This window comes from Raphanus sativus, chromosome 5 (genome assembly GCF_000801105.2).
Source record: "Raphanus sativus cultivar WK10039 chromosome 5, ASM80110v3, whole genome shotgun sequence".
Classification (NCBI taxonomy): Eukaryota; Viridiplantae; Streptophyta; class Magnoliopsida; order Brassicales; family Brassicaceae; genus Raphanus; species Raphanus sativus.
The window spans coordinates 30,937,498-30,964,627 of NC_079515.1; the positions used below are offsets into that span (position 1 = coordinate 30,937,498).

General features: G+C 35.1%; 6 protein-coding genes across 8 annotated transcripts; 3 read left to right on the forward strand and 3 right to left on the reverse strand.

Annotated features, from left to right (window-relative positions):
• The first annotated feature begins 2,427 nt into the window (after positions 1-2,427).
• LOC108829162 (GDSL esterase/lipase At3g48460) lies at positions 2,428-3,909 on the forward strand. Its single transcript, XM_018602828.2, has 3 exons — positions 2,428-3,113; positions 3,217-3,398; positions 3,490-3,909. The coding sequence occupies exons 1-3, from the start codon at positions 2,469-2,471 to the stop codon at positions 3,809-3,811; spliced, it is 1,149 nt and encodes a 382-aa protein (XP_018458330.1). The 5' UTR covers positions 2,428-2,468; the 3' UTR covers positions 3,812-3,909.
• Positions 3,910-5,810: 1,901 nt separating this feature from the next.
• LOC108829155 (uncharacterized) lies at positions 5,811-10,806 on the forward strand. Its single transcript, XM_018602818.2, has 12 exons — positions 5,811-6,207; positions 6,292-6,394; positions 6,587-6,761; positions 7,064-7,249; positions 7,364-7,506; positions 7,816-8,092; positions 8,171-8,385; positions 8,546-8,644; positions 8,727-9,241; positions 9,335-10,101; positions 10,181-10,379; positions 10,506-10,806. Exons 1-12 carry the CDS (start codon positions 6,022-6,024, stop codon positions 10,689-10,691), a joined length of 3,051 nt encoding a protein of 1,016 aa, XP_018458320.1. The 5' UTR covers positions 5,811-6,021; the 3' UTR covers positions 10,692-10,806.
• A 521-nt stretch (positions 10,807-11,327) lies between these two features.
• On the reverse strand, positions 11,328-13,277 carry LOC108829167 (probable ubiquitin-like-specific protease 2A). Of its 2 annotated transcripts, none has more exons than XM_018602834.2 (7): positions 13,044-13,277; positions 12,629-12,869; positions 12,365-12,541; positions 12,137-12,271; positions 11,981-12,062; positions 11,789-11,902; positions 11,328-11,707 (listed from the first exon to the last, which is right to left on the reverse strand). In XM_018602834.2, exons 1-7 carry the CDS (start codon positions 13,120-13,122, stop codon positions 11,630-11,632), a joined length of 906 nt encoding a protein of 301 aa, XP_018458336.1. In that variant the 5' UTR covers positions 13,123-13,277; the 3' UTR covers positions 11,328-11,629. The 2 variants fall into 2 exon arrangements, with proteins under 2 accessions (XP_018458336.1, XP_018458337.1); XM_018602835.2 differs by having other exon boundaries at positions 11,789-11,896; positions 13,044-13,276.
• A 3,927-nt stretch (positions 13,278-17,204) lies between these two features.
• LOC108829172 (uncharacterized) lies at positions 17,205-19,901 on the reverse strand. 2 transcript variants are annotated; one of them, XR_008934449.1, is made up of 3 exons: positions 17,882-19,762; positions 17,661-17,791; positions 17,205-17,554 (listed from the first exon to the last, which is right to left on the reverse strand). XR_008934449.1 is itself a non-coding variant. In XM_018602843.2 (3 exons), the coding sequence occupies exons 1-3, from the start codon at positions 17,928-17,930 to the stop codon at positions 17,489-17,491; spliced, it is 273 nt and encodes a 90-aa protein (XP_018458345.1). In that variant the 5' UTR covers positions 17,931-19,901; the 3' UTR covers positions 17,205-17,488. The 2 variants fall into 2 exon arrangements, 1 of the variants encoding a protein (XP_018458345.1); XM_018602843.2 differs by having other exon boundaries at positions 17,645-17,791; positions 17,871-19,901.
• A 289-nt stretch (positions 19,902-20,190) lies between these two features.
• LOC108829161 (pentatricopeptide repeat-containing protein At4g14170) lies at positions 20,191-22,054 on the forward strand. The gene has a single exon (XM_018602827.2). It carries the CDS (start codon positions 20,279-20,281, stop codon positions 21,710-21,712), a length of 1,434 nt encoding a protein of 477 aa, XP_018458329.2. The 5' UTR covers positions 20,191-20,278; the 3' UTR covers positions 21,713-22,054.
• A 1,719-nt stretch (positions 22,055-23,773) lies between these two features.
• On the reverse strand, positions 23,774-25,207 carry LOC108829133 (uncharacterized). Its single transcript, XM_018602792.2, has one exon. It carries the CDS (start codon positions 25,119-25,121, stop codon positions 24,153-24,155), a length of 969 nt encoding a protein of 322 aa, XP_018458294.1. The 5' UTR covers positions 25,122-25,207; the 3' UTR covers positions 23,774-24,152.
• Positions 25,208-27,130: the final 1,923 nt, after the last annotated feature.

Below are 27,130 nucleotides of genomic sequence, written 5' to 3' on the forward strand. Positions count from 1 at the left end.
ATACTAATCTCATGGACTAATACCAATGGCCCAACTTCCAAGTTTGGTTATCACCAACCAAACCCAATGGGTTTCCTCCATCTAGAAGGAACCCAACAGTAACAACAAGATTAAAGGGATTGCACTTAATGCATACACCTGCATCCTCGACACGTGTAGGTTATGAACCTTGTGGTCACTAAGAAAATAAATTATGACAACAATATGGGGTACCGACCAGAGACGAAAAAGAATGGTCCAAGATACTTATGTAATAGCATCAGCGAAAAGATCAACTTATTGGAATTGGTTAACAAAACAAATAAAAGAACTTAACAGAATTGTCTTTTAGTACATTGTATGTAACATCACATATTATGAAACTAACGTATTATAAGTGTTACAATCATCATCATAAGACAACTATAGGTAACTAACTATAGGTAGTCAATGTTATTGTTTTCATTTGCACACACACATATATATATATATATATATATATATAATATATATATATATATATATATGTAGTCTTTTTATTTTGTTAAATTGGCTACCTCTATGTTAAAAAATTTCCTTTTATTAACATAAAGAAAACAACTGGTAGCTAATTTTCTTTTTAAAAAACACCACATATTTTTGAAAAAAAACATCGTGTTTTCGTTTTAATTTGAGTTTTGGGATTAGTAGTTATAATAATCTGTTGGGGAAATTACGTGCATTTCCTTATAAAATCATCTTGTTTATATAAAATCAAGTTGTTGCTACCAATAACTAGATTTCACTACTAATAGAAAATGTGATAAATGTAGCAAATGGCGCAAAAGCTAATTTTTTTTTCTTTTTTTTTGCAAAAGCTGAATTTTGGATACCTGTTTTTTAGTGCAATTAAGAGACACCGCCTATAAGGCACCTACCATCTTCACCCATAAGTTACATTCGCTTCATTATTGTCACATGCACATTTTTCAACTTTTTATATAAACAAGGTTATTGTTACCAAAAATGGGGGAATTTGTTAGATACAAATAATATCTAGGTGATGAGCCAATGGCCTAGTTAACTGGCGAGTTTATCGGTCATTTCTCGTGTCAGTTAATATGCCAAACCGCTCTGCCCATCGTCGTACGTCTTTTGGAGTATAGTAGACCGATGGGATTTTGACAATCCATATCACTTGTTATTGTAATCGCGTGGCAACTTTGTAAAATTACAAGTTGCATGGAAAAGACTCGTTCATTTTGGTTGAATCGTCTTTGTTCTCTGTTGAAGCTGACGTGAAATTACAGTTTTAAACCGACAACAAAAATTTAAAAATGGAAATTCGGTACAATATTAAAATATATTCTTGAAATCTGTAGTCGTCGTGTACAATACGGTTTCTAAGGAAATTAAACGCTGACTTTCATGCTGCCACACTGTTGCGACTTGCGAGTGTTTTTTTTGCTAAAAAAAAATTATATATTGAAAACACTGTTGCGACTTGCGAGTGTTTTCATTGAGAGGTGGCTGATGTATTTAATAGCTAACTAAAACTCCCTCCACATCCAACCACATTAACCACCTCCATGCCTCAACCACAATTTTTATTTACTTAATTTTATATCTAAACCCTTTATCAAAAAAAAATTATATATATCCAATATATTATCCATTGGATATGTTTGCCCATGTGACTGTATTAATGCTACGGCAAAGATAAACTATTATAGTATAGTCACTTAAATTGTGTTAGACTAGGTCCGAGCCTGAGTATAATGCCACTATAATTTTTAATACAAACTTGTAAAAGTAGAGACTCTCACAAAAAATGTTAATAAATATTACTTTAGATATTTCAAAAACATAATTCAAAAGTATCTAAAAATACTTTGAAGTTGAATTCTCAATATTCATAACAAAATATGAATATTTTATATTTATCTTTGAAAATTTTAGGTTGAAAAGTGAAAACCCTATTAAAGATGTTTTAAAGAACGAAACTCTTCCAAAATAACATGTAGTCTATTATTGTCTACAAGCATTATTGGTGTGATATCATCTCAAAACTCTGTACAATTTTAAATAATGACAAATTACTAATACTGTGGTTAAATAATAACTGATTTAAAATATAAAATTAAAATGCCACATAACCAAAAATAAAAACTTAAAAAAGCAACCATCTTACATGTTAAGATCATGATATTTGTATATTTTCTCCAAATATAAAAACAAGCATCCAAATTTTCAAATATTTGTGGGGGTTTATCATATTCAAATGTTTTTGTTGTTAAAAGATTAGCATATAAATGTTTATCATCTATCATAGAGAGAGCAGAAAAATATGAAATATAGGCATGTATCATATTACATTCGACAATAAATCAAGTATTTTAATACACCATTTTTTTTTCATTATACAGTATCCTCACCAGTCACCCCTATATATATATGTGTACCACACGACCATTTTCCACTGAAGTAAAATCTCAAAACCACCTTTCACGATGCCTTTCTCCATCTCTCTTACCCTCGCAACCGCTGTCTCCGTCGCGATCCTCTTCCTATCCACCATCTCCTCCGCCTCGCCAACTCTCGGCGTCCGTCGTCCGTTCAACAGAATCTACGCCTTCGGCGACTCTTTCACCGACACAGGAAACTCTCGAGCCGGCGAAGGCCCCGCTGGGTTCGGACACTTGTCAAGCTTCCCTTACGGCATGACTTACTTCAAACGGCCGACGAACCGTTACTCCGACGGGCGGCTCACCATCGACTTCGTGGCGCAGTCGATGAACTTGCCGTTTCTGCCACCTTACCTCAGCCTCAGATCCACCGACGGCGGTAACGGCACCGCAACGGATAGTTACGGCGTCAACTTCGCCGTCTCTGGAGCGACGGTGATTAAACACGCTTTCTTCGCCGAGAACAATCTCACGCTTGATATGACTCCTGAGTCTTTAGAGACGGAGCTTGGCTGGTTCGAAAAGTATCTGGAGACACTCGGAACGAGCCAGAAGGTTTCCTTGTTTGAAGATTCTCTGTTTTGGATCGGAGAGATCGGAGTTAACGACTATGCATACACCGTTGGATCTACTGTGTCAAGCGACACCATTAGAGAACTTAGTATTACAACCTACACAAGGTTCCTTGAGGTAACAATGTTTTGCTAAACTTGTAGAACTTAACCAACCGGTTTGGTTTGAATTGACTCTCTTATGTTTGGTTTTGTAACCTTTTTTCAATTTTTTATTTCAGACATTGTTGAACAAAGGTGTGAGGCACATGGTTGTACAAGGACATCCAGCAACTGGATGCTTGACGTTAGCGATGTCGCTGGCTGGAGAAGACGATCGAGACTATCTTGGATGTGTTCAGAGTGTCAATAACCAGAGTTACACTCACAATCTTGCATTGCAATACAAACTTAAAGAACTTAGGTTAGTTTATACAATACTCTGTTATTAACATTTTTATTTAATGTTGTTTCTTGTGCTGGTTCAATAAACATTCTTTAATATAAAAACGCAGGATCAAGTATCCGAACGTTACAATAGTCTACGCAGACTACTGGAACGCGTACCGTGAGGTGATAAAGAACCCTAGCAAGTACGGCATCTCAGAAAAGTTCAAGGCGTGCTGTGGAACGGGAGAGCCGTACAACTTCCAAGTATTCGAGACGTGTGGGTCGGATACAGCCACCGCGTGTAAGGACCCGAGTCGGCACATTAATTGGGATGGAGTCCACTTAACCGAGGGCATGTATAAGGTTATGGCCGATATGTTCCTTGGCGGCAGTTTCACTCGACCTAAGTTTAGTTACTTGTTGAACAAGAAATTAAAAGGTTTATGATTAAAAGGTTTTACTGATTTCCATATATGATGATTGTATGGTTTTGGAGTTTTGACATTGTTTGCTGAACTATGATCACGTGAATCATTTTAGACTCCTACTTACTGAAGAGAATCTGATGACACCGATGAAAAAAGTTAAAGAAGCTATCCCATGCATCTTTCAATCTATTATCTTTTCTTTCCAAAATATAGATAGTTGTAGTTCGATGTGATAGCAATTTCAAACACAAGAGTAGATTAGACTCAAAGAGCTTTATTGTGATGGAAAGAAATGACAAAAATTAAAGTAGCTTATGACTTATGAGACTTTTATTGTGCAAGAAACGGAGAAAACTTAAATTGCCACTATAAATGAAGAAATGGAATTTGATCTGTGACAATCCTCAGAGATCAACACACTAGGTTTGATAACTTCTTTTGGACTTGTGTCTAATAATTGATAAGAAAAAAACATCAAATAACTTTTATGTGTTTTAAAAATAAGTGTTAGGATTACTGGGTAGGAATTTTATTTTGTTTAAGCTGATGTTATATCATATCTACATGATGATGGCAAAGTGTAATTTTTTTTTAAATGTTGGATATATTATGCTATTACAAATTTTGAAAAATTCATTAATCAAACCATTGGACGAAGGGGACTTCTACTATGTTTAACTGCATAGTTCTGATGGCAAAGTGTAAAATTTTATTTTCAAAATAATTAGTGATGATAAAGAGTTAGTGGGGGTTATTGGATTATGTACTTTAATGGATTTAGAAATCTTTCCTGCAGTTTGAGTTAGTGGGGGTTGTTTAAGCTGATGTTATATCATATCTACATGATGATGGCAAAGTGTAATTTTTTTTAAATGTTGGATATATTATGCTATTACAAATTTTGAAAAATTCATTAATCAAACCATTGGACGAAGGGGACTTCTACTATGTTTAACTGCATAGTTCTGATGGCAAAGTGTAAAATTTTATTTTCGAAATAATTAGTGATGATAAAGAGTTAGTGGGGGTTATTGGATTATGTACTTTAATGGATTTAGAAATCTTTCCTGCAGTTTGAAATCCTTGGTAAATCTAATGATTTTAATATCAGACAATTATTTTAAAATAAATCAGATGAACTTCAAAATCAAATCAATGGATTATTGTAAATCAACAAAATGGATTTGTAGTAACTTTAGTTTATGATAAAGTTAATAAATATAAAAATATATCTTTTTCATTTTTTTCTTATATGTTCTCAAATTCTCATAACATATAGAATATCCTCACCTATTTGTTGTAATAGTTATTCTTAACTGATTGATATGTTCTATACGCTGATTTTGGTTACAAGAAGTCAAGAACTTCTTCATCATTATTATTTTTAGATTTTTTTCATCATCAAAATCTTTTTTTTCTTTGGGTTATTTGTAAAAAAATGTGTAATTAAAAGTATAATTTTTTGAACTAGAAAATATGATATTAAAAATAGTGATAATAGAATCGAGAACATGGAAGTTGGTTTGGGGAAACTTGAGTGGTGATTATAGAATGGAGAAAACTAATAATACAAATCCAACCAAATAACAAGGTTTAACTCAATATTTATTTCTTTATATTTTGGTCTTAAAAATAGTTATAAATCCATTAAAATCCAATTTCAAATCAAATTCTTAAACAAATCACTGCTATTGAATAACACATGATTTTGAAATCTATTTTAAAATTATAGAACCAATAACACTGAATTTGACTTGATTTTAAAATTTATTTTAAAATCATAAAACCAATAACACTAGATTTACATATGAATTTTAAAATCATAGAACCAATAACACTGAATTTGGTTTTGATTTTCAAATCTATTAAAATAAACAAACCAATAACACCCCCTTAATAAATTAAATGATGGTATTTTAAAGTTGGGTTATCCTTGGTGAAAGAACACTAAAGTACATGCCCGGGTCCATCTAAGCTGGCCACAGAGGCCCAAAATGATTGAGAAGTAGGTGCGTTGGGCCTGAAAGCATCTAGAATGGTTCTGTTTTGGTCGCTGTGATACTTTCACATTTGTGAAAATAATTTCATCGATTTTCTCTCAGTAGAATCAGCAAAAAAAATCCCGAGAAAATCATATTACTCTCCGATAGTTCGACAAGGAGAACATCGATTACGTCTGATTATTTTCTTAAAAATTGTAACTTTTAATTTCACTCTCTCCACCAGTCCATGGCCGAAGCAGAGACTAGGCAGCAAGCACTTGAGACAAAACTCCTCGATAAGGTGGGAGAAGCCATCTCTGCTATCAGCGACGCCAAGCACGTCGACCAAGTCATCTCCGCTGTTCACTCCGTCGCCCTTCTTATCTTCCCGGTCGATCCAACGACACGTATCGGTGACAAATACGGAGAAAAGGTTTTGTTGGTGTCTCGTGTCTAATTTCGGTTTTCTCGACATGAGAGTCTCTTATAGCTTTTACTTATGATTATGTCTTTTCAGGTCTGTACCTCCCTTGTTCCTTCTGCAGATGAGATACATGATTTGTCTCAAACGTTTTACCGAGGTGTTGCGTTTCCAACGTTTGCTCGCGTTTTGTTGCTTGGTAACTTTCTATCGAATTTCACGTTAGGCTTCTTTTTTTTTTACTTCCTTGTAGATAGTTTGTTACTGTGTTCTGTTTTAGATACTGATTTAGTTAGCCCCGGGTTGATTTGAGTTTGTTGTTTCTTTGATCTAATTTGGATGTTGTTATGTTTTGTCTGTGTTCAACTACTTTTTTTTTTTTAATTTGCAGATGTTGCCTCGGATTGGCTCTCTTGCTTCCCTGTTTCAGTGCAGAAACATTTGTATGACTTGTTCTTCTTAGATGGACCTGTTGTCGAGGTTGTTCAGGTCTTGGTTCCATTCCTACATCATGTCGACAAAAATGCTGCCGTTGATTCCAATTCTGTCCAGACCAATGTGGAAAGGTGCCCAAACACGCACAATTCTTTTCTGTTTATTTTTTCCTCTTATCTTTTTCTTTTTTTTTCAGCTTTTTGCATTTAGCTCCCTGTTGAGAATTACGCCAAATGGTATTATTCTTGTATTTGGTTGCCAGTGTAGAGACCAACTTTTGTCTTTAGTCCCCTTACCTTTCAGATATTGGCACGTTATGAATATCTCTGTATAAATTTATGTCCAGTGGTATATTTTAGACATTAGCTGATGCAAATGTTAGTATAAGTATATTCTTAGCCCGTCAGTGATGTGACTTTGTTGTGGATGACAGATTGCTTATAATGTGTTTGCTTGAAAACGCCGGAGTGCTTAAGATGACTAAAGAAATTGGTGTTTATTATCGAGGAGACAGTTCCATGAATAGAAATCTCAAGGCTTTGTTATCTAGGCTATCGCAGATACTGACTTCCATTCCTGATAAAGCACGGCTGAAAGCCCCGCCTTTGCTTTCCTCTCAGTATCCTTTTCTCTGTGCGCACAGACTCTAGCGCCTTCAGTGTGATATATTTCTTTTTATGTTAACTATCATATACGATAAGGTCAGTGTTTGTCTTTGACATTAGTCCTAAAGCTTATACTTCAAGCAGATTACCAATCAGCTTCTTCAAATATTAGACGAGAGAGCTTCCTGCGATGAGGCTAACAGCAGCACAGATATTGTTTTATCTTTTGTGGGGGAAATGTTTTCCCGTATCTGTCGACGCGGATTATCAGGTATGTATTGACTCCGAGCATTTCACTTCTCAACTTACTGTGCTGTCCACAAATTTCAGTTATGTTCTGTAGTTGCTCTTAGTGTTGTCAACTACCATGGACTTGCTTGTATTCACTTTCTGTCCCCTGCAATGTCGGAGTTAAGCATGTTGATCTGATCCTCGCTACAGACAGGAGTTAGAAACATGCTGATCTGTAGTTTCTTAGTACTGAGGGTGTGGCGATTTTTTTTCTTATTAGAGTTATTTCAGTAAACAAAATTATGATGTAGTTCGGAGTAATTTTTTATTCTACGTTTCGTATTTGCAGATTTGCTGTTAAGTGAAGTAACACCTCACGTCCTTGCTCATGTTAGGAGAATACTAAACTCAAAGAAGGGTTCTGTTGAGATTGAATCATTTCAGTTGGATCCTACATCCCAGATTTGGTCGAAAACTATGGAAGCAGTGACTGATCCGTATGCTGTTGAGAAAATGGCTGAACAACTTTTACATCAGCTATACGCTGAGCATGCCAGTGATGTTGAAGCTTTCTGGACTATTTGGACTCTGTTTCATCGCAATGTAAAACATCAGGCATCAGTGAGGTGTGCAAAAATGTTTTTGTTGGTCTTTTCCCACTTCAGTGTATTTTGCAAGTAATTTTGTGGACTTAAATCTTTCAGGTCCATATTTGTTGACAAATTTTTGCTGTGGAAAGTGTTTCCTATCCGTTGTCTGCGATGGATCTTACAGTTTTCAGTTCTTGAGTGCCCACCGGTTACTAATACACTTGCTAAAGGTGACATCACTCAGGGACTGCTTGAAACAACGCAGCGAATAGCCTCAGTTTGGTCTAAAGGGGAGTTTCTGCAGTCCGTCCAATTGGAGCAGCAAGCTTGTATCCTCTTCTTGTTTTTAAACTTGATATATGTAGATGAATTAGTCACACATTGTAGGGTTGACTAGGCGTATTGTTTGATCACTGTGTAGAAATGTTTTAGACCTCATAATACTGTTTAAAGACTTCCAGCTCCTGTTTCCCATAATATATGTTGCAGATATAACTACAGCTCTTGGGCTTTGCCTGGATAACATGTCAAGAGAGGAACTAGATAGAACGAAGGATGTAATGCACAACATTCTACAAGGAGTTAGCTGTATAAGACTCATCTCTCTCAGTATCTTGGGTAACTTAAACTTGTAATCGTCTTATGTCGTTTGCTTGTTATTTGCCAACAGGTAGACTAGAGAACCCAGGAGATCTGGTACGGAAAATGGCTAGCTCTATTGCCTTTATGTTCTCTAAAGTTATTGACCCGAAGAACCTTCTCTACCTTGATGATTCATTCACTGGGAATGCAATTGACTGGGAATCTGAATTGCAAACGACTGTTGGACGGGTCCGACCAATCACGAGTTCAATGGAAAATGAAGACGGTGAAACCAAAACATCAGCCTCCTTAACTGATGTAAACAACTCTAGCCGCAGAGACAAGAAAAAGAAGGATCGCAAGAGCAAGGACATAGCTAATTTTGTATTGGCTGATCCAGATGAAATAGTTGATTTGGCTACTTTGAACTGTGGAACAGAGAGTGATAAAGATGATGATAACGCAAGTGTCAGCTCAGATAATTCAAGTGTTACTTCTTTGGAGCCATATGATCTATTAGATGATGACAAGGATTTAGGGAAGCAGTTTACACATTTGGTTGATGTTGTAGGAGCTCTTCGGAAGACTAATGATGCTAATGGGGTAAGTAATCGTCTCTGACGTTAAAAACTTGTGTATACCTTCATTAAGATTTCAACAAGAAGTGCTAACTTTGATGAAAATGACGTCTTGCAGGTGGAGAAAGCGATATATGTTGCAGAGAAACTTGTGCGAGCATCACCGGATGAACTGACTCATATAGCTGGTGATCTTGCTCGAATTCTTATACAGGTTCGCTGCTCTGATATAACAATCGAAGGTGAAGAAGACTCAGCAGAAGAGAAGCGGCAAAGAGCTCTAATAGCGTTGCTCGTGACCCGTCCATTTGAATCCCTCGAAACTCTCAACAGCGTTTTGTATTCGCCTAACGTAGACGTAAGTCAGCGCATTATGATACTTGATGTCATGTCTGAAGCAGCTCGAGAGCTCGCTAATACCAAGACACTGAAACCTAAACACCAAGCACGTGGACCTCTGGTAACAAATATCTCAGATCCTCAACCCTGGTATCTGCCTAGCGATGCGAGTACACCATGGAGAAAGGTCGAGGAGACCGGATCTTTTCATCTTAACTGGGCTAACCGGTACGAGAGGGAGCTACAGCCAAAACCTGGACAGAAGATGAAAGGAAAAACTCGAAGGTGGAGCTTGAGATCAGGAGGAGATAGAGATCAGAATAGTACTGACTGGTCACAAAATAGGTTTCCACTGTACGCAGCAGCGTTTATGCTTCCAGCCATGAAAGAGTTTGACAAGAAACGACATGGTGTTGACTTGCTTGGCAGGGACTTTGTTGTCCTTGGGAAACTTGTTCACATGCTCGGCGTCTGTATGCAGTGTGCATCAATGCATCCTGAAGCATCTGCGTTAGCTCTCTCTCTTCTAGATATGTTACAACGAAGGTACACATCACATCTTTTTTTTTGTCTTATGATCCAGACTTCAGCACCTTATACTGAATGCTTGAAAAATTCGATACAGGGAAGTCTGCAATCACCCAGAAGCCTATGTCCGAAGGGCGGTTCTTTTTGCAGCCTCTTCTGTTTTGATTGCTCTCCACCCTTCTTACATAGTCTCAGGGTTAGCTGAAGGAAATTTTGAACTTGCCAGAGCTCTTGAATGGATTAGAACGTGGGCTCTACAAATAGCTGACTCAGATATCGACCGTGACTGCTACTCGGTAAGTCAATACATTCTCCATAGTAGATATTGGTTATAAATAAAAGAAAATAACGAGTCTTTCATTAGCTTAAACAAGATTGAACAGTCTTACAATTTGGCTTTATGTTCTGTGTCTTGTCTTAAGATGGCTTTGTCATGTCTCCAACTCCACGCCGAGATGGCTCTCCAAACTTCCCGAGCTTTAGAATCAACTGGTGGGAATAGCAGCAGCAGCAGCAGCAGCAGCATTGGACCGATGAAGATAAGTCTACCTTCTGGTATCTCTAAGCTGACATCAATCAAACTTCCTTCTTCAAATGTTCATCTCTAGAAACTTAGTTGACGTTAACTTGGCTATACATCGTTAGTTTAGAGCAACATTTCTTTAACTAAATACGTGTATTGTGTGTTGGTTCGAGTTTTGATTTTTTTCTTGTTTGAGCACACTTTTTTTTTGTCTTCAATTCCTCAAAACTTCGAATCCAAAAATAAAATAAAATAAGTCAATATACTTTGGACCTGAACAAAGTCATCAACAAATGTGAACCCACCACTCACCCAGTTCTAACAGAGATTCATCGACTGAAAAGAAAAATAATTTTCACACATCCAGTTTTTTTTTTCCTTTTTACTGAGTAAAGAGTGCATGTTTGGGTTTAAGGTCATATCAAAAGTCCTACCTTCTAGTTTCTCTAAGCTAAGATCAAACTTCCTTCTTCAAGGTTCTTCTTTCATTTTCATTTACTTAGCATAGATCAACATTTCTTTACTTGGTTTCGATTTTGATATCTATTGCAGGCCCTGTGTTTGAAATGCAGAACTGAACCAAATATCAGCTTGATCACTCTATAAAACACTTTGATTAACTGATTAGATTAAGAATGCAAGCCATTTCAGCAAGCTAGCGACAAGGTCAGCTGCTGATAAGGTCAGCTGCTGATACAATAACAGATGCTAAAAACAGAAAGATTCATAACTTCTTCCTTTCAGATTTATTTTATGGGCAGCTAAAAAAATCAACTGGTTACCACTTAAATATGAGTGATAATATAACAGGCAGGCCAGGCCAAAAACAAGAACAGCAGTTTAATATATCAAAAGCACCTAAAAACATAAAAATACTATCCACAATAGGTTCCTAAGATTCCTCCTGATGAAGTTTGCGATTTCCTACCAACTGATAACATCTTCAAAACCCCTTTTGAAAATTCTGATGGAACTAGTCTTCTACTAACCTTCTGAGTCGTTAAAAAGGTTAAAACACTTTGGTCAACGAATGGCTCCCGAAGAATCAAATGCATTGCAGAAATTTTCCAAGTCTTTGTGGCTAAACCAGTCCTCTTTCAACTGCATATTTTAAACAAACGAAACACACTTGTCGCTAACAACGAGAAATTGATTACTATTAAGTGAAGATAATAAACATACGAAGCATGGGTACTCGTTGATGTTGAAGCTGCAGGCGTCTTCTATAAACCGATGGATGTAGTATAGGACAAAGCTTCCACATTCCACATCGTTTGTCTGCTGTGGAACCTGAAACTATGACAAAGTCAAATCTAGTTCCGATGAGATAATAAGCATAAAGAAAATCCGAAATTAGATCGGTGTCATCATTACATCTGGCGCATGGAGAGGGATATCATCAACCAAGCTCGAGTCCTCGCTTCTTCCCTCGAGTTTGAATATGTCCAACACAAACCTGAAATACACGAACATGTTACAACGCAAGGTTTGGCTAACAAATATCATTGAAGAAAGAGAGAGAGTACTTGCTTCCTTATATCAGGTTCAAGCTGCTGCGCAGTCCCGGTTGTTTTAAGTGAATCAAGAAACAGCATGCATGTCTTCTCGTTATCATCATCAAGATCTTCCCCAAAATTGCAAAAGATCAACAAAGTCCAATGGCTCCTAAATATGAAATCATAACCACTAGAGTTAATTAAACAAACAGCTTTGTTGTATCAAGAACATATACTGCAAAAAGAAAAATAACTTTTTTACCAATAGACGATAGGAAGAAAAACATATTGTTTAGAGAAGATCTGCTTGGCCTTAACGGATTCGAAAACACTGCTTCTAACTCTCTCGGTTTCGCTTTTGTACATACTAAACCATAGACAATCCACGTACACAAAAGAGTTTTTTTTCTTATCCAAGACGTCCTTCTTCCACAACACCCTGTTCCAAAAGTAAAACCAATTAGACAAAAAAAAAAGACACAACCGGGGAACAAAGCAAAAAATTGAGTTCTTCACTTTAGCTTACTCAAGATAGTTCATGAATACGTTGGAGTTGAGTTTTTTGCGTAGCTTGGAGACTAAATACTTGCACGTGACCCTTCTCCTTGACCGTTCACGACGAGTGCATTCCTCATAGAGACAAGGAGCATTGAGTTTGAACATCTCAAACTCTTCCTTGGTTAGTTTGGGTTTGGAATCACGCGTGTTCAGATAAGCAACATGCTTCCAACATGATCTGTGGGTTTCATATTCATCTTCCTCGATATCTGCTTTAAAAAAACATATAATAAAATGCAGAACTAAAAGTATCAAGATTTCAATGTAATCGTACATAAAGTCCCAAACTTTGCTACAAATTAATCGAATTTTCCAAAACCCTAATCCCCAAAACTGCAGAGATAAAAGAAAAAAAGTGAGTAAGAATCGAGGGCAATGATTACCCTCAATTATAGTAACAGGTGCAGGGAGAGCAGGGACGGCTTTGGAATTTCTAACACGATTACTTCTTCTTCTTGACATTGAAGAAGAATCTATAAGAGAGACAGAGAGTTAGGTCAGTGAGTATCTATACTTGTTCTTCTCTTCTCTTCTCTTCTCTCTTCTTGTGTAAAGCCTCGACCTTTTTTTTTCTACTCTTGGTTGTTCCCTTAGTCAACGATTCTACGGTCGAGATGTCTTCAAGTCTCTTTAGTAGATATATTTATTGAGTTATTTACTTTTTTTTGTCAACTATTGAGTTATTTACTCGGGAACAGTTTTTCACATTGTGTGACTAGATATTTATTGAACTCTATTTTTAAGTTTTCTTCATAATTCTTCTTTAAGAAAATTAAATGGTTGCTCGGTGGGCGGTGTTATTAATAATAGTTTAATACTATTGAACCACTCCCTCCGTTCATATTAATTATTGTCGTTGAAAGAACAAATATTCGTTTCAAAATAAGCATCGTTCTATGATTTTAATGCAAAATTTATTAACAAAATTTTTCTACTTATATTTCCATTGGTTAAAATATGGTTAGATATATGGATAATGATGTTTTTGTTTTGAAAATGTACAAAATTAAATATTTTATTAATCTGTATGTACTAACCTAAAACGACAAGTAAAGTGAAACGGAGAAAATATACATTACTAAGAATAAAAAAATTTGCAGAAGATTTTAGAGTTATTTAGGTGAATATACATAGAAAAAAGGTAATTAGGTAAATAATAATAAAGTTTATGTATTTAGGTGAGATGGATATGAGATCAAATATAAAGACAACATTGCCCTTACCAAAAATGAATAGATAGCGCATAGGTTCGTATTGTCAGTAACTCGATTTTTATAATAACTAGATTAGGATCCGCCCTAAAGGGCGGAAATTGATTTGTCAAATTTCAATTAATAATATATGGTATATATAATATGTGTATATAATATTATATATATTTTGTGTAACATTTATATATATATATATACATATTAGACATATATATAATATTTTAGTAAATATATATAGAATTTAATAGTGTTATAATTTGTGTTGTATTTGTTATTAGTTTGTATTTAATCTTCTTTCATTTTTAGTATAATAATTTGTCTTGTCACACCTTTTACCTTTTAACTTATACACATAGTTATGTCTTTTTTCAAAAAAAAACTTATACACATAGTCTCGTAAAATTTAATATATAAAAAACATATTTAAAAAATTTACTGACCATATGCCACCATTATTTGGTTGTTTGAACAAAAAAAATCATGTTCTTGCATAACTGTGTATGTTGTGATATGATGTAGGTGAAGAGTAAATATATGGAAGTAAAGTTAGTATTATGAACATGAATCTATGTTGGTCTATGTCACAATTATTTGGTTTTTGGAAGATCAATGAGCATAAGCATACACGGTCTTTGTATGCTTACATTGTAAATGAGTCGGATATTTTTTCTCATATGTTTGGAATGATATGGAACTCGTTGATTTAAGAGTGGTTCAGTTTTATATCTATCTTATTAAAGTAGAAGTACTTTAAGCTTCTTTTTGGTAATAGGGATAGGAATCTTTAAAAAAAAAAATTTTGTTTGGTAACAAAGATAGTAGAGAATTTTGTCTTTTCCTTATTTAAATGATAGATTTAAGTATTTAATGTCTTTTCCTAATTTAAATAATAGATTTGTTTAATAGAATGAATCTTAACCAAAATAAATTTCCTTATAGATTTTTTGTTAACATTTAATATTTTTTATTAATAAAAATAATTAAATAAAAATCGCACATCAAAATCAATTTATATATCATATAAATAAAATATAAAATATTTTATTTATAAATTGTTAGTATAACACTTTTATAATATAAGTCCAATTAGTTATAAATATTAGATTTTTATATGATACACTCTGATATAATAGACGATTAAATTCACATAATATAATTATTTAAAGTAATAAATAAAATTTTTGTTTTAAAATGTTATGCTAACAATTTTGTTTTAAAATGTTATATATATATATATATATATATATATATATATGTAATATCATTAGAACAAAGAAAAAATTGAAGTGAAAGCAAATATTTATACGGCCACGGGTTAAACTATAGAAATAAATAACAATGGTGTAAGATATTTTTTTAACAAATTTATTTTAATTTCAAATATGTTTATATATTTATGTATTTATAAATTATTTTATTTGTTATTAAGAATGCTAAGATTTTGGAATTGGAAAAAATTATGACCCATTTCTATATTATTTTAATTAGGAATTTAAAATTTATATCAAAATATTTTTTTTAAACTTTTAATTTTTATTATAACTACAACTGTTAATTTTCAATCTGAATTTATGTTTAAATATTACAAATATATAATTTATAAATAAAAAACTAAAAACATAAAATAAATACCCGCCCACATCATTTATAAATAAAAAAATAAAAACATAAAATAAATACCCGCCCGGTTGGGCGGGTCAAGATCTAGTGATCTAATTATATTAAGAGATTAACCAAAAATATTATAAAAGTGTTACTGGTTACGTTTAACTAATCTATGTTGGTTAAGATTTGGTTTAATTTAAGTTGGTAGGTTGCATTGTATAGGAGGCATGATATATTCTAGCAACAACTATGAAAGAGTCCAAAATTTAAATGAGAACTTCAAATAGTAGATAATCCCTAAATTAATAGATTAGATGAATCTTGACCAAAATAAATTTCCTTATAGATTTTTTGTTAACATTTAATATTTTTTATTAATAAAAATAATTAAATAAAAATCGCACATCAAAATCAATTTATATATCATATAAATAAAATATAAAATATTTTATTTATAAATTGTTAGTATAACACTTTTATAATATAAGTCCAATTAGTTATAAATATTAGATTTTTATATAATACACTCTGATATAATAGACGATTAAATTCACATAATATAATTATTTAAAGTAATAAATAAAATTTTTGTTTTAAAATGTTATGCTAACAATTTTGTTTTAAAATGTTATATATATATATATATATATATGTGTGTGTATTATCATTAGAACAAAGAAAAAATTGAAGTGAAAGCAAATATTTATACGGCCACGGGTTAAACTATAGAAATAAATAACAATGGCGTAAGATATTTTTTTAACAAATTCATTTTAATTTCAAATATGTTTATATCTTTTATGTATTTATAAATTATTTTATTTGTTATTAAAAATGCTAAGATTTTGGAATTGGAAAAAATTATGACTCATTTCTATATTATTTTAATTAGGAATTTAAAATTTATATCAAAATATTTTTTAAACTTTTAATTTTTATTATAACTACAACCGTTAATTTTCAATCTGAATTTATGTTTAAATATTACAAATATATCATTTATAAATAAAAAACTAAAAACATAAAATAAATACCCGCCTACATCGTTTATAAATAAAAACATAAAATAAATACCCGTCCGGTTGGGCGGGTCAAGATCTAGTGATCTAATTATATTAAGAGATTAACCAAAAATATTATAAAAGTGTTACTGGTTACGTTTAACTAATCTATGTTGGTTAAGATTTGGTTTAATTTAAGTTGGTAGGTTGCATTGTATAGGGGGCATGATATATTCTAGCAACAACTATGAAAGAGTCCAAAATTTAAATGAGAACTTCAAATAGTAGATAATCCCTAAATTAATAGATTAGATTATCCAGATAATTTAATTAACAAACAATTTTACCGTTTATCAAGAGTTGTTTATCAAGAGTTGTTTTATTGGAGAAACTAAAGCACAAAAAAAAATAGATACATCATTGTTGTTGCCATATTTGAGATAAATCAGGTCTCCTTCTCTATCTAACATTCTCTATCACAAAATAATTTTTCATCTAAGAAAAAAAAAAGAGAAGATGCTTTCGCAATAACTACGAATAACTACAAGAACAATAAGAAATATAGTGATTTGTAATGTTCCAATATGATTTTTGTAAAAAAATAAATTTATCCTAATTGGAACGAATCAGATTTTTGTAAAAAAATAAATTTATCCTAATTGGAACGAAATGATTCAGAGAAACGAAAATGAAACTTTCAAAGAAAGAAAAAAATGAAAGGACAAGATGAATAAAAATAGGGTCATTTAGCTCGATATACACAAAAAACAATGGTAATTAGGTATCTATACAAAATTCAAAAGTATTTGCAAAAGTGGTAAGATAATTGGTGTTAAATTACACATCAATCCCTACGTATCTATAGATGTTCAACCATAACTAAACTCGCTGTAACAATCACCAGTCTCCACGCGCCACCTACGGAGGACGTAAGCTTCTCCTCCGCTCACGCAGTTACACGAGAGGAACTAGACAATCTCCCCGAGCTATGTACCTGTCTCAACGCTGGCTTTATTTGTCAACTTCAGATCGAGTAAAGAAGACATGAGCATACAGACTTCCGTTATTCTGTAGTGTCTGGAAACAGAACAACAATACCTTCTTAATTATAGTATCTGGATTAGATACTAAACACTGAGTGAACAATTTTTTTTTTTTATAAATTACAGCAGATGGATAATACTTGAGTGATCGGGTCCTGATACTCTCTGGTGTCCATACAGCATAAGGTGTATTCGTCTCATGCCAATAGAGCGCACCTTCATTGCTAAAGTCATTGAACTTCTCTTGCTCTGATAGATAAAACCACATATCCTACAAAAAAAATCTGAACTTTAAAAAACCCTAATTCTATAAGAGACTAATGAGAGGCGTCAGTTTATAATTAAATTACCAAAGATTCACCTTTGTGGAAGAGATTGGTCATGAGGTGATGAGTCTGAGAAGGATCCATCGGTTTCTGCTTAGGCGAAAAGAACTTTAAAGCAAAGTACCAGAACAATGCAATCCTTATGATTCCGGATACCGTTGAACCAAACCCTCTCTGCTGCTGCGGCTGAGAATCGCCGTCGCCACCAGCTTATGCTACCGCCGCCGTTTGTCCTACCGGCGGGGCCATGTTAGCGGATCGACAGGGGGTGGAGGTTGGAGGCTTTCCATTAAGGTCGAGGAGATTATTGGATTCAGTGGAGAGATATTTAACGGAGATGACGAGAAAGAAAAAGAAAAAAAAAGAATAAAAAAATCAATAAATTGTGTCATCGCGTAGGTATTAGGGATTGAAATGCCATTTAGAAAATTGCACAGTATTTATGTCATTTACCTAAATATAGGAAACTTCTTGTATATGGCACGCAAATACTCATAAAAATATGGACGAAAGAATAAAAAAAAAGTAAAAAAGATAAATATACTCGACCATTTATTCTGACAAATTCATTTTTTTTTAACTCGAAAAAAGTTGAGATACATAGTGTCGATAAGAAACCAAAGACAAAAAACATAAACCAAACAAAATAAAACAAAGACATAAACTAAGCATAAAATCCATATATGTCCACAAATCTATTCCTTCCACCTTTCGAGAAGAATTCGATATCAATGGAGCTGACCTAAAGAACAAATGTCTTGAGCAGTCCCAACCCTGAAGGGAATATCACCAAGCCATATTAGAACCAACAACATCAGAAACAATCGAGAGGTCAAATCTACACCAACTCCAACAGCTGCTATCCATGTGAAATTTGCATGACCAGAAACCACCACTAAAACTAAGATACAAAGACAAAAGACCTTGAAACGCTACTTGGGAAAACGTCAAAGAAGACCACCAGCTCTTATACGCGGACACTTGCAAGACAGCTAAGTGACCTACAGAACAAAGACTGCCCACTTCCTCACAAAAGAAAAACTGAAGGTCAAGTTAACTGATTCGTCTAGAAACCATCTCCCAAAACCACAAAGGTCTAAGATAAAGTCTAGTAGATACCTCCACAGCGAACATAAATCACAAAAACGAACCCAAAAAGCTAACTTAGGATGCGACGAAGTGACTGAAACAACAAGAACCAAACAAAAGCAGTATTCCCACGATTTCAAACTAATATTAATTCACCACACAAGAACATAAGTTTCGGTGATCGAGATGCTAGAAAAACCATCTTTCCTAGAGACACAAATTCGACGATAGAGATGTTAGAAGAATCATCCCTTTCCAAAGATAGAAAACCGGCGGTAAAGAGTTTTGAGAACCTATTTTCCCAGAATCTTACCTACTCCCGGTAGTGGTGAGAACCACCAACAACCGGAGCAAGAGAAAGAAGACCGACGGCTACTCTTTTAACTAGGGTTTCCTCTCGAAGATGTTCCCCAAGAAACAAGTCTCCTTTATTATATTTTTGATTCTGACAAATTCATATGTCAGCTATTATTTATTAATGTAGTTATAGAATTTGATTTGGCATTTAAAAAATACACAGTAACTTATGTCAGTTACTTAAATACACGAAAGTTGGTATATATGGTATGCAAATTCTCAAGATTTTATCTCCCCATATGATTTTTAACTTGTACTCATTTGTCATCTGTGTTTTTCATTATTCTAAATAAGAAGAAAATATGTTACAAACAAACACCAGTCAAGCAATCATACACATGTTAAATTGCATCCAGAACTTGAAAAAAGTCCAAGAAATTTCAACAAAAGAACACACAAACACACTAAGATTGGGTTTTCAGCAAAAGAACACCCAAGAAGAAAAATAACAAAAAGAAACTTCACTAAAATATTAAAAAATTCTTATAAATTTATTTTATAGATATATAAATATAAATAATTGTTTAAATAATTAATTATAATTGTCGAATAATATGTTTTCCAATACAAATTTTTATTTATTTTTTCATTTTAAAATCTCATTCTGAAGTATAAAAATCCTTTTTGATATAATTTAAAAAAATTTAAACATTAATCCATTTTTAAAAATAATCTTAAATCCTATCTCCAAAACACCATCTCTTAAATTTAAATGCTAAATGTAGATTAATTAATTATAGGAATATAAGTGTTTATTTTTCTTTTTAATGAAACATTTTGCTTATTTTGACTTTGGTGTGTTATATTCATAATAAAAGAACTTTATTGTTATTTTTAGAGAATTTCTCATCTTAATTTTCCCTCGTAAGATTGTATTTCAAAGAAAAAATAGCTGTTTTATTAATCATTTTCTCGTTGGCACTGATTAGAATTTTAGAGCTTCATATCTAACCTTCAGAATAATCGACAGTGAACTTTGTGATTCGATGCGCTTAGCGTTTTTTCCCTCTTCCCGCAATTGCATTCCCGCGAAGAAACTGCTCTTCACAGCTCGACGAGCTCTATCAGTAGGAACCACCACACAGAACCCTAATCTCTTCTCTCTTCTACACCAATCCCCAAACCTCAACCATCTCCGCCACCTCCACGCTCACCTCCTCCGCACCTCCGACTACTCCAACGTAGTCCTCAGCTCCAAGCTCGTCCTCGCTTACTCAAACCTAAACCATCTCCCCTCCACCTCCCTCGCCGTCTTCTGGCACATGCCGCACCGCAACATCTTCTCGTGGAACATAATCATCGGCGAGTTCGCAAGATCGGGCTCTCCCTCGGAATCGATCGGTTTGTTTCTTCGCATGTGGCGCGAGTCCGGCGTCAGGCCCGACGATTTCACGCTCCCTCTCGTCCTGCGAGCTTGCTCCGCCTCTCGGGAGGCGAGGCTCGGGGGTTTGGTTCATGTCCTGAGCTTGAAATTAGGGTTTGGAGTGAGTTTGTTCGTTGGTTCGGGTTTAGTGAATTTGTATGTCGATATCGGAGAAATGTGTTATGCGCGTAAGGTGTTCGATGAAATGCTTGTGAGAGACTCTGTTCTTTACACGGCTATGTTTGGCGGTTATGTTCAGCGAGGGGAAGGTGTGTTGGGTTTGGCTCTGTTCAGAGAGATGATGTGTTGTGGGTTTTCGTTAGACTCGGTTGTGATGGTGAGTTTAGTCACGGCGTGTGGGCAGCTTGGGGCGTTGGAGCAAGGGAAGAGCGTGCATGGGTGGTGTATCAGGAGATGCTCTTGCTTGGGTTTGAATCTCGGCAATGCTGTTGTCGATATGTATGTGAAGTGCTCGAAGCTGGTTTACGCGCATAGGGTTTTCGTCGAGATGCCGAGGCGAGACGTGATCTCTTGGAGCTCGCTTGTTTTGGGTTATGGGTTGGATGGGGACGTTTTCATGTCGGTAAAACTGTTTGAGGAGATGCTCGAGGAAGGGATCGAGCCCAACGCTGTTACTTTTCTTGGTGTTTTGTCGGCATGCGCACATGGTGGTCTTGTGGACAAGTCTTGGCTGTATTTCAGACAGATGCAGGAGTATAAGATAGTTCCCGAGTTGAAACACTATGCTAGTATGGCGGATTGTATGGCTAGAGCAGGTCTTTTGGAGGAAGCAGAGAGGTTTATGGAAGAGATGCCGGTGGAGGCTGATGAGGCTGTTATGGGTGCGGTGTTGAGTGGGTGCAAGGTGTATGGGAATGTACAAGTAGGGGAGAGAGTGGCGAGGAAGCTGATTCAACTTAAGCCGGGGAAAGCTGGATATTATGTGACGTTGGCTGGTCTATATACAGGTGCAGGTCGGTTTGTCGAAGCTGAGAACCTGAGGCAGTGGATGAAGGATAAGCAGATTTCTAAGGTTCCCGGATGTAGCTCAATTTAAAGATGGATACAGGTTTCTAAGTTTTGTTTCCTGGGATTTTTATGTGAAAAAGATCACCAGAAGAGGTGTTATGCATACGGCAAAAGTGCATTTGCGTTTATGCAGATTGGTATGATCCAACAGTCAAGTTGATGAAACTATAGCTAGACTTTTGATGAGGAGGCTCAGATAAAGAACTGAAATCAAGGAGAAAAGTATTGACAAGTTCGTGAAAACTCTAGACATTCTCACAGAAATAAAGCAACGTAGTCAGTGGTAGAGCTTTTTCTTTTCTAAAGGAGAACACTGTAATTAAATTAAATTGTTTATTAGTATGATATATCATTAATTTAAATTTTTAAATTACTTTAATTATCTAATTATATTTCAAAAATTCTTTTTTTCAACATATTTCAAATATTCTACAATGAATATTTAAGAATTTTAACTGTTGATAGTTTGTATAGTATATATTCTATTATAAGGAAATATTATATGGAAATAATTTTGTGTAATATATGGTTTACAATTTATACTTTTGAAGTTTGTTTGATTTTAGATTCTCATTAAAAATAATAATGACAAGTTTATTTTAACCAGTTTACTTAAAAATAAATAATTAACACAAGATATTTTGATATTTTTCTTTATTATGAATATATATCTAACAATATAATTTAGTGCATATATTCTTAGTACTATTCATGTTGTTTTATAAAAAAATTAAAATATAATACATCAATGCAAGAAAAATCAAATATACATAAATTTTATAATAATTAGTATACTGATTTTACAAGTATGCAAAAAATGTATATGTTACTTTAGAAACAAATTTATTCCAACTATTATTTTCATTTGAATATTAATATTTTGAATAAAAATAAAAAGTAATGAAAGTTTATTCTCCATTAAATTGACGACTTTAAATGGTTATAAATTTATGGAGAGTGGTGTGTTATTTTGCAAATAAAAGTTAGTTGATGTATTAAGTTGAAAATAAAAAAGTGATGTATTAAATTATTAATTAGAACTAAAATAAAATAAAATTACATCCATTGCCATTTGGATATTTGATTTCAGAAATTTATTGATATTAAATTAGATATTTCAGAAGCTTTGTTGAAGGCCATAGGAAGAAGGTTAACAGTATGTTTAGTTAATTTAATTAAATAACTATTAAAGTTTTTCCATTTGATTTGATTTAAAACGAAAGCGAATCCAAACATTTTGATTCATTTGATTTTTAACTAAATAGTTGGGACATATAATTTTGATTTGGTTTAGTTTATGTTGGTTTGGATTCGGTTGGGTCAGTTCGGTTTAGTTCTGTTTGCTTTTTTGTCCACCCCTAACGAAAATAGTGGATCATTGTGTAAAACGAAAACTCTTAAACTTAGCCATACATCTGGAATTTGGTACGCCGTTGGACATTATGAATTTGACGTTTTCTTTTTTCTGTCATAATGGAATTAGACGTTTAGAGTCCAAAAACAGCTACACACTGAGTTAACACTGGTACACGTGACGTTTGGCATTATTGCAAAGCTGATAGATGTCCCACGTAACACTGGATATTTTTCTTGCTATCGCAGGTGTAGACTGTAGTACATTCAAATTTGTAGTACAACAATTATTCTTTACCCCCTCTTTTGTTTTCTTTTGCTCGACATGTCACTTTTTCATTGGTTACTTTGTTATATTCCTTGTTTGTTCAAAGTGTAGGTGCCGACAAACTAAAATAAACCAAAATCAAATCGTAAGTTCGACTCGAAAATCTCTTCAAGAAAGTAACTGCCTAAAAATTAGCACACAGAACAAACTTTATTTTCACACCCTTAAATCCTCTGCAGAAAATTCTAAGCTTAGAAATGGTTTCAGGAACTTTATCGAATATTTTTGATAAAAACTCTATCGAATATAATCCATATATATATATAGTTGGATCGATAAAAGATTAAACGAAAGAGGAATTCAGAATATAGTGAACGGACAAACAACAAATGTAAAGGGTATGGTATTAGTGTGGTTGGGGAGGCAGGTTTAGATATTTGATTGAATCGGATCGTTGAAATAGTTGAATAACAGAGCATTTTACATAAGCATATACCAATCGAAAAATATATACCGGTCCAATCATATCATATTATACATTAACGTTTCAAACTGGTTGTGTCACATTCATTTGAAGCGATCAAGAGCACGTTTTGTGATGGACCACTTTTGGATTTTGCACTTGGACGGTGACGACCTTGCCGTGAAATGTGACATTATACTCGAGGAAAAAAAAGAAAAGAAAAGAGGACAGAATAAAAACGACATAATTAATTATGCTCGAAATAACTAGCTAGTCTTAATTGTACTTATGCATATTTTGTTTCGAAGAAATCATGTAGACTATAGTGCACCGATCAGGACAGTTTCAGTCGTGTGTACGGTACCAGTACATTATATCTACCGGTCAAAGGCACAGAGCGGCCTTAACGTCGAGCCTCCAAGCGAAACCACCAGCGTCCATTCTCCACACGTCGCAAGGCACCGTGACAGAGCATCTCTCACGATCTTGACACGTGAACTGTAGTTTTACCCTGCACGTAAAAGCCGTGTACGTTAGCATCGGCCTCTCCCTCATCACCAACCGTACGATCACTTGGAAACTATCGCCGCTCTTGTTCTCCGGTGCACCTTGAACGTTATCCATCGCCATCTTCCTGTACGCCTCATTTGTCCACGTCACTCTACCTGAACCGTCCGATACGAAACCAGGACACGTGTCCCTCGCGAGATTCATCTTCCTTTCTTCATCGGACCTCCCGATACCGTAACCGTCATTCCATGCATCCGTTACACGCTCCACCGTCATACACGACGAAATCACCACCATAATCCTCCGTGTAACCTCCACCGTCCGGTACGCCGGAGTAATCACCCCGTCGTCGCCGTCGCTGAAACTCAGCCAAAACGGACCCTGCCGCTTCTGCTTCTCCGCAGACGACATTTTCATATCTGTAAAAGCACTTTGACCGGGACTCTCCGGCAACAGAGAGAGAGTCACCTTAGCATCTCCGCCGTTAACCACGGTTTTTCCCGATCTCTTCCGCCGAGTGCACCTCCTGGCGACACCACCATTCTCCGTCTGCTGACATTTCCTCTTTCCTCTACCTCCTCTGCAAGATACGTCGGAGCTTCCGGCACAGCTCTCTCTGCTGGATACGGGCTTTCCTCCGCCGCCGCCGCCGTGGTCGCTAGTTGGTTTAGGAGCGATGGGACGAAAACGAAGCATGATGCGATCAGCTTGAGACAGATCATAATCGTACGGTCCAGCTCCGCCGGTGTACCTTGCAATGCAGCACCCTCCCTTACCGTCCATTTCTATATCTGTATAGAAGATTTTACTGGAACTGAGGAATACTGAGCCAAAGGTCATCATAGGGTTTTATACTGTCTATGATCCGAACACGTGTCGGAGTCTACATGTTTGTTTTGTTATGTAAGGATTGTGATCTGGACACGTGTTGTAGCTTGCCCGCTTGTGTTGGTCTAGAAGACGCTATATATTAAAGGTTTTGGTTGGTTGCAAGTTGCACATGGAAAGTTATTCTCCCTCCTTCATTTTCTTTTCTGCCTAATAAGTTATTCGAAAACGTTTTTATTCTCTCTTGTAGTGTTATCAGCGACATAAAATGATAAATGTGACGACACAATAGATCTTTGCATATATAAACCTTCGTTGTGACCTCGAGACTCTCTAACTTCTCTCTTCAAGTTTATCGTTTCCGGCGAGTGCATGTGGTCTTCCGACGGTGGCGCGCCCTAGGCGTCACCGTCGGGATAGCTTGTCTTTTGCTTTTGTTTTTTTCGTTTCTAGTGTAGTTTAGTTTGGGTTTTCTCTCCAGCAACGATGGTAATCGTGTGCATCGGGTGGCTGGCTTATGACTCTGGCGCTATCACTTTATCCTTCGGTGATAGCGGCCGGCTTTGTTTCCGACTTTGATTCGTACTTTAGGGTGAAGTCGGCGTTTTGCTTTTTACTCAAAAAATTCTCGATCTGCGAGAAGATTATGTTTCTTTGTGGTTGGTGATTGTTGATGCGGAGGAGTTCTCGAATGTGGTTTGATTGAAGCTCTCCGGTGGTGGTGATTCCGATATGTGTAAAGCTTCTCCTCTGTCTATGAGGCGTGAGATTGGATGAAATCTCAATTACAGTCGATTGAGGCTCTCCATTGGATAAAGCTCATGTGATGAAGCTGGTGGGTTCTGTGATCGGGATAGTGTATCCGGTAGGTTCCGGCGACGAAGTTCAGATCGGAAAAGATGGTGGAGGCTGCTTTGAACACGTGTTTTCTCCCTTCTCCTGCGGGTAACACGTTGACGAGTCTCGTCACCGATAATACATCTGACGTGTCTTGTATTTAGGCTGTTGTTGGGCCTTCGTTTAGTTGTATGTTGGCTAGGGTTTGTATGTTTTGGGCTTTGCATGCCAGTGGGCTTTTGTATAATGTTCTTTGTTTAATATTAATCTAAGTTGGCAAAAAAAAAAAAAAAAAACCTTCGTTGTGACGACACAATAGATTTTTGCATATATAAACCCTCGTCGCTAGTTTGAACTTGAATTTTATCCACGGGCCCGTTTCTTTGGATCCACCACCGTGAGGCAGGTGCGGATCGAGTGATTTTTAAAAATTGATTTTTAAAAATTGATTTACGGAGATGGTGTAGGTTGAGTGTTTTTTATGTAGAATATGTATGCACTGAGGGTACCAGCCAATCCGTAAATCTTTTTTAAATTTTATTTTCGTAAAAATTTATAAAATTATAATACAATTTTTTAAAAATAATATATAATTAAAATAATTATTGTAAATATAATTAATATTATATGCCGTTCCGATGGGTTGCTGTTCGTTTTGGTGGACGGATGCAGATATAAAACTTTTTTTTTACGGATCATACATATCAGATTTTTGAATCAGAAAAGACCCGATCCACAGCAGGGCAGGTTAACCTGCAAACCCATCACTAGTTCATGTTATAAGTGGTTATTTCTTATCTCCGGATAAAATTAATTTGAGGATATAAGACGCTTTCCGTAATTAAATGCAATCACTAAGCTTCGTACTGGTCGGGTTCTGTCACGGGTTCTCTAAGGCGGCAAATGATGTTGATCCATAGTGCTCGAGTTGGTCTTCGACTCTTGTGTTTAGCGGTGATTTCATTTGCTTGGAGTAATGTCTTCCCAGTGCCAATAGATGGTCATTTAATCATATTGATAATGTTATTTGTGATTTTTTCGTGCAGGTTATGGGCTTATTTTGACAGTGTTGCGGTTGCTATTCAGTCCCAATTTGTATGGTATCAAATCGAGTCTGTTTGTGATGTCCTTCGAGTGTTTTTCTTGCATTTAGTTTGTTTAGGTTGTTGCGTGTGTTGTGTGGTCTT